At 56.4% G+C, this 7,164-nt stretch overlaps 1 protein-coding gene across 2 annotated transcripts in view; it reads left to right on the forward strand.

Annotated features, from left to right (window-relative positions):
• Positions 1–7,164, forward strand: part of FAIM2 (Fas apoptotic inhibitory molecule 2) — a 41,696-nt gene that overhangs the window by 4,700 nt on the left and 29,832 nt on the right. The window contains exons 1-4 of one of the 2 annotated variants that reach the window (XM_006168191.3): positions 41–177; positions 1,770–1,873; positions 2,248–2,312; positions 2,689–2,742. In XM_006168191.3, the coding sequence (XP_006168253.1) occupies positions 93–177; positions 1,770–1,873; positions 2,248–2,312; positions 2,689–2,742 (308 nt within the window). In that variant the 5' untranslated portion in view covers positions 41–92. Of the gene's footprint in view, positions 1–40; positions 178–1,769; positions 1,874–2,247; positions 2,313–2,688; positions 2,743–7,164 lie in introns of those variants that run through there. The other variant, XM_006168190.2, reaches the window with a different exon arrangement.

Raw genomic sequence — 7,164 nt, forward strand, 5'->3', positions numbered from 1 at the left:
CCCACCCCCTGGCCCCTCCTGCAGCAGAATTCTAGAAGCCACCCCAGGAACAATGCCCCAGACAGAGCCACTGCACACAGGGAGCAGCCACCATGGTCCACAGCTCCCACCGCAAACTCTCTCAGCCCAGAGCCCAGAAGACCCACCCTTCCGTGACCTACTGGAAGGCCAATGAAGGTCTGGTGCTCACAGGAGCCCTTCTCACTGGCTGGACAGCCCCAGGACAGCTCTCCCTCTTTTGTCTTGCCCCATGTGGCCTGGCTATTCGGGCTTCGGTGGAGATGTAGACAGCACAGACAAGCAGAGAAGTGAAGGCGAAAGCGAGGGTCTCCAGGCCAGCGTTTGCAACAGGCCTGCCTCTCTCCCGCTTCCTCAGTTCTCATATCTTGGTTGCTAGGACTGGCTGGCTACCTTAAGGAATGTTTTCCAAGGAACTGTGGAGGCAGGAAGGCGGCCCTTTTCAGTCAGCATGTGACAAATGTTTACTAAGTGTGTGCCAGTATCTAGCTCTTAGCTCATTTGGGGGGATTCACAAGACCACCCAGGATCTCTGCCCTCATAGAGCTGACCCTGTAGATGAGAAAATGGTGATTTTCTGCCACATGGTGATTGAAGCCTGGATGGCTCACCTAAACCTCCCAATAGTCAGGGAAGTCTTCCTGGAGGAAGAGGTATCTACACTGAATCCTGAAGGATGGGGATGAGTTAGCCTTGGTGAGGAGGCAGGGATATGAGTGTTTGTGGCTGAAAGGATGGAAATGCAGGGCTGGGAGCTGGTGGGGAGAGCCCAGAGGCCAGAGAAAATATCCTCTGATTCGGAAAGATGGGAGGGAGAGGCTTTGTGAAGCATCTCGGACTTGAGGGAACAGCAGTGGGAGCCATGGAAGAGCTAGAAGGAGAGCAGTTCCTTGGTCAGCTTTGAAAGACCAAGACAAGGCTATTGCCAGGGAGGGCTGGAGGGTCACAGCTACCTGGCCAGACAGCTGAGGGGGACAGAGTAGACACATGAGAGGACTTGGGAATGGCCCTAACAAGGGACCCAGGAGAGGGCAGCGTAGGCCCACCAGGACCGAGTTTCCCTTTTACTTCATTTGGGCCTGGGGTGGGTATCGTGGGTACAGCAGAAGAGGCGCAGAGAAGTCTGGCGACTTGGTCAAGGTCACCCGACGCATCAGCCCCAGAGGAGGGATGTACCTGTGGGCCTGTGGGTGGGTCTGTGCTCTCCTGAAAGCCTGAGTTCTGGGACCAGGTCCCGAACCCCCATCCCCCCCTGCCCCTTCTTCTTGGCCTTATTTCCCCTCTAGAACCCTCAGCCCTAGTCTCTATCAGCACCAGCAGGTCACCACCTCCGACCTGTCCCAACTACCACGCCAAGGACCTCCGGGCAAGCCAGAGTCGGGATCTTTGTCTGGAGATAGGCTCGGTGGCCCGGAGAGAGTGGCTGTCCCTTTCTGACACTTGGTCACAAAGGAGCCAGAGTGTCCAGGGAGGGGATAGGGGCAGGAGATGGAAAGGGACATTGTAGGACAGAGCTCAGCCTCCAGGGAGCCCCAGCCAGGGGGAGGGGAGGGGAAGGGAGGTGACAGTTGATTCCCAGGACCCAGAGCAGGGAAAGTGAGATGTGAGCAGAGAGACCTGGGGTGGGTCGGGGGGCAAGGTAGGGTATCTGAATGTGAGGCTGAATAGAAAGGCTTAGTGGGTCCTGAGAGCCAGTCTGACAAAAAGGCAGCTCCACATGGGAGCCCTGATGCCCTCCACCTGCCACACAGGCAGCAGCTCCAGCTACGAGAGCGGCTTCCCCACTGGGCACCATGAGCTCTTCACCACCTTCAGCTGGGACGACCAGAAAGTCCGCCGAGTCTTCATCAGAAAGGTAACTCTCTGGGCCTGGGGGCTCCCTGGAGGTGTCCCCGCAGAGGCCAGCCTCTTCCCTTCTTTGCGATCCAGCTGACGACACCCATGGGAATGTGCTCCTTAAGTCTCATCCCTGCCCCTGCTGTGCCCAGACACATTGTCCTTTCTCTCCGGAGACTGTGGGCCCCTCCTGTGGGTCTGGGCTGTGGGACACATGCTCTCCTTTCGCCTTGTCCTTGGTCCATTCCAGCGACCCTAAGAAGGAGGGTGGAGTGAGCAGGATGCCGGTCTGGAGGGTCGATCGAATAACTAAGGCTGGAGTCTCCCTGAGCCTCCCTGGAGGCCTGAGCCAACCCGGCTTCCCAAGCCAAGTCAACTTCCTCCTACCCCCAGGTCTACACCATCCTGCTGATCCAGCTGCTGGTGACCTTGGGTGTCGTGGCTCTCTTTACCTTCTGGTGAGTAGGCTGTGTGGACTAGCACCTTCCGGGGTGACTATGCCAGGCTGGGTCAGGGGCCGCCACCAGACTCTCTTGGCATAATTGCCTGGAGCGATTTGTATGGGGCAGTGGGCCTCCCCAGGCCAGGGAAGAACCTTAGAGAGTACACGGGGCGAGGGGTCCTCCACCCGGCATGGGGTGGGCCTGGTGACTTCTGGGTCTGCAGGTGTCTATGAGACTGTCATTCCTCTCTGATCCAGCAGCCACACCCCCAGGCACCCCCAGGTGGGCCTGCCCGCCTCCTCCATCCTCCGGAGTCCAGTGAACTGTGTGGGGCAGGTGCTGCGCCCAACAGAGAAGGGCCGTTCTGACTCTCTTCCTCTCTTCTCTGCAGTGACCCTGTTAAGGACTATGTCCAGGCCAACCCAGGATGGTACTGGGCATCCTAGTGAGTACACCTCAGTCCCTCGGCCTCCCTCCCAGAAGGCTTAGTGGCGGGGGAGGGATCGTCTGTATCTCTGTCGACAGACTCCAAGCCCATGACATTCCCTACCCTACAGGGACTGTGCTTGCAGATCCCCACAGCCCTGCCCCATCCCGCTGGCTTCAGAGAATGGCCAGGAGGGCCTTTCTGTGTTTAGCTCTGACAGGGCAGAGAGGAGGTGGGGGGAGGTTTAGCTGCCTATGCCAGGTAGGCAGGGTGGGGCTGGAGAGACCCGGCTCTTGACCCTAAGGGGAAGGGGTGCTGGGACACCTGGTCCACACTAATGATAATGTTGCTGCTCTTATTAACGCCTCGGTTTATTCATCACCACTTACAGAACGCCTAGGAAGGGCTGGGCATTGTCCTTTGTGCTTACTGTACAGTATTGCAGTTAGCCTCAAATCTACCAAGTATGATTACTTTAGGAAACTAAGGCTCAGAGAGGTTGAGTAATTTGCCCATGGTTACCCAGCTAGTCCATGGTGGAGCTGGAACTCAAACCCAGGATGCAGGTTAAGGCTTGCACTCGAAATCCTTCTGTTTGGCAGGCTCCCTTCTGCACAAGCCACTGGTTCCCGCTTGTCCTGTACTCTGTAAGGAACAAGGCAGAGCACCTGGGAGGAGAGGTTTGAAGGTGTAGGTGACTCTGGCCCTCCTTTCTGATCAATGAGGAGTTACTTTGGATAATTCCAGGCCAGTCTTCCCAGAACTGCCCCTGCCATTGCCTCCTTCAGCAGCCACTGTGAGCCCAGCCCTGTCCTGGGGCTGCCAGGAAGGAGACTCTGCAGGGCAGGGCTGTGGGCTCTACAGGCAGGCAGCCTTGGAAGATGCAGCTTCAGAGGAGGGGAGGAGGAAAAAGGCGAGTCCAGTGCATAGGAGCACTCAGCTCGATCCGGGAGCACACCTGAAAGGAGGTGCCAAGGGGCTGGGGACAGCATTTTCAGGAAAGAAGTGCTTAAGCAAAAGTCTGAGAGTGAGAATGCTCGTGGCGCACTCGGAGATAAGGCACTAGATGGGGGGAGGGGGGGTGACGGCTCCATGGAGGGGACTCAGACTTCTCAGAGAGCAGTAGGCCTTATGGGGCCTTAGGGACTGCTGGACAAGTCCCCATAGGGACAGGGAGCCAAACAAGGAGCTCACAAGGAGCTGCCCCAGGCCTGTTCCTGGAGGGGGATCTGGTGGGGAGATGGCCTCAGCCCAAAGCCCCCTGGAGACCCCTGAGCCTGCAGCAGCCTCAAGAGTTGGGCCTAGGGAACCAGCAGTTAGCGTAATGGCTATGTCGCTGGACTCCCAGGTAGTCGACCGCGGTTTGCGTCCTGGACCCGGTGGCTTAAAACTCAACGCCGAGTGCGTGTACATGCGTGCCCAAGATCCTGAGAGGAGAATGGAGGAGAAGGGATTGCGGTGTGACCATCCCCCGTGGGGGGTGATTTCTCGCTTTCTGTCTCTAATGTCTCTCTCTGTCTGTCTGGTGAGCGCACATGCCCTATAGCGAAAATCTCTCCAAAAAAAAAAAAAAAAAAAAAAGAGTTGGGCCTAGAGTTAACACAAGGTAGCTGAAGGCCGGCAGTAGGGAGGCTCATTCAGGCCTCTAGGGCTCCTCACGGGGACAGAGCTGGCTCTTCAGGTTGGGAGTTCCAGGCAGGAGACATTCACACCCAGAGCCTATCCTGGGGCATGGTGCAGAGGGCCTGTCTAGACCCGGCAGGGCAGCGTGTAGCGCAGAGAAGCGAGAAGCACTGTGTGATACAGCTAATGAGGCCCTGGGGATGGCTGCCCGGCTGGCCCATGCAGGGGGTTGGCATGGCTCCCGGGACGTCAGCACTGCCTGGCAGCCCCGGGCCCCCTGAGAACTCAGAATGGAGTCCTTTGGCCCTTCTGGGCGTTCTCTGAGTGGGTGGGCTGGGAGGTGGGGAGGGAGAGGTAGAGCATAACCCGACTTCAAAATGGGCACTCGAGTCCTTCCGCGTCAGCATCTCCAGGCAGAAAACAGAGCTGCTCTGTCTGGCTCAGGGGTGGGTGCAGGTGGCAAGAAGTCGACAGTAGGCATGGGCTGTGTTTTCCACGGCGTAGCACAAAGCACCGAAGGTCCTTGGGAGTTCCACTACCCGGGTGCTGCCCCCTTCCTCCAGAAAGCCACTTGGGGTTCTGCCTGCACCCCACCTTCAGCTCTTGGCAGCCTGCCCCGAGTTTGTTCCAGGTGTGCATCGTGGGGTTCATCCCCTCCAGCACATGGAGTGCTCCCCGCAGGCTCTGTCCTCGTCTCTTCTTTTCAGGCAGTACAGCAGTGAGGGGGAGAGTGTGGCAGCCCTCGTTCTGGGTGTGAGGCGCGGTGCCAAGTGCGTTACACGCACAGCTGGCCCTCGCATCCACTTCTGTGGGTTCCAGTCCCCAAACCAGCCATGGAGGCAGCAGGGCCCCACCCACTGTTATGAAATGGAGCAAGAGGTGACTTCCTAGAAGAGAGATACTGACGAGGTCTGTCTATATAGTTTTTTCCCACTTAGGTCTGTTGCTAAGATTAGTTATACGTAATCTCTAGATTATTTAAAGTACCTGAGGGGATGTGCGTGGGTTGTATGCAAGTACTGTGCCATTTTATAGAAGGGACTTGAGCATCTGCAGATCTGGGTACGCATGAGGTGGGGGGGCGTGCTACCTGGGAGCCCAGCCCCCACAGATACCGAGGAACGACTATTCTCCACTTGATTTCAATAACTAGGCAGAAGTTGTTATTATCCCCATTTCACAGATGAAGAAGTTAAGGCTCAGGAGAAGTTATGGCTTCCTATGCAGCATAGCCAGGATAGAAACCCATGCTTTAAAACATTTAATTTAATTTTATTTATTACTATTATTATCATTTTTTAAAAGAGAGATTTTTGCTATAGGGGCCATGTGCTTGCTAGAGAGACAAGAGACAGAGAGACAGAAAGTGAGCTATCACCCCCCAGGGTGGATGGCTATGCAGCAATCCCTTCTCCATTCTCCTCTTGAGATTTTGGGCACGCATGCACACATGCCTGGTGTGAGTCTGAAGCCTCCCAGACTGAGTCCTGAACCGTGGTTGGCCATGTAGGAGTCCAGTGATGTAACCATTACACCAACTGCAGGTCCTGATTACTATTATTATTTTTGCTACAGTGCACGTGTGCTTACCAGACAGAGAGAAAGGCAGAGTGAGAAAGCAAGCTGCCAGGTCCAGGACTCAAACCACGGTGGTCCATGTGGGAGTCCAGCGCCTCAGCTACCATACCACCTGCTGGCCCCAAAACCCACATTCTTACTCTCAGTGCTCTGCTGCCTCCCTCAGGGCCCAGGACTGGGCTTTAGAGCAGAACAAGTTGCATTTGGGCCTGGCCATCGCCTGAGCCTCACACCCGCCACTCCTGACACTTTGTAAACAGACCATGGCTCAGGGCCAGGCCTTGGGCTCAAGCTCTGACGTGCAAATCGTGCAAATCTGTGGTTCTCTGCTTCTCAGGTGACTCCTTCAGTGACTACTCTGGTGACTCACTCTGTCCCCTGGAGGCCAGCCTGCCCATCCCCCTTCTCAAGGCTCCAGTCACCTTCCCTGTGGGTCCCTGCCTCCCTGTCTCATCACTCCCACTGAGCCTCAGTGTCTGCTGCCGGCTGGGGAAAAGCAGGCAGAGGACAAGTATGAGACCTGAACTGAGTGGGGTGGGGCCAGAGCCTCTCCAGGAGCTTCTGATTACAAGAGCATCTCCCATGGGGAGTCCTGACCCCTGTGCCAGGGGCCCCTGCTCAGTGTTTGAGCTGCACTCCTCTGGCCCCCAGTCCTCCCAGCAGCCCCGTGAGTTGGCACCAGTATTTCTCTTTAGAAAGGATGACACAGGGATGTGGCTATTAAGTAACTTGTCCAGGGTTGCAAAGCTAGGACATACCTGTAGGTATCAGGCCCAAAGCTGCATCATAACACCTTGGTCTAGGGTCCCCTGTCCTTCCTTCTGACCCCTCACCTTAAGGATTGAGAACCACGGAGAAAAGGAGACTGTACCCCTGCCCTCAGGAAGCTTCCAGGGAGTTAGTTCACCAATGACCAGAGAGACAGAACCCACGCCCAGGATACTCATGGACAAGGCTATTATTATTGTCCTTATTGTCGAAGTCACTGACCGGTGACTCAGCGAGACCGGAAGAGAACAGGTGCTGGGGTGTTCCTCAACTGGGGCAGGACGCCTCTGCGTCCCCCATGGTGCAGGATGCTCAGCAGCCCCGGCTCTTGGCATAGTATTGCGGAACCCCCAGTCACTGTGGCGACAGCTCCACACGATTCAAGAACCACTGAAGGCTAGGAAGGAGCGGTGAAAGGCTCCTCTCCACCAAGTCCGACAGCCACTTTCGACCCGTGTTCCTTGGGTTTTT

The sequence above is a fragment of the Tupaia chinensis genome, unplaced genomic scaffold (assembly GCF_000334495.1).
Source record: "Tupaia chinensis unplaced genomic scaffold, TupChi_1.0 Scaffold145652_1, whole genome shotgun sequence".
Lineage (NCBI taxonomy): Eukaryota > Metazoa > Chordata > Mammalia > Scandentia > Tupaiidae > Tupaia > Tupaia belangeri.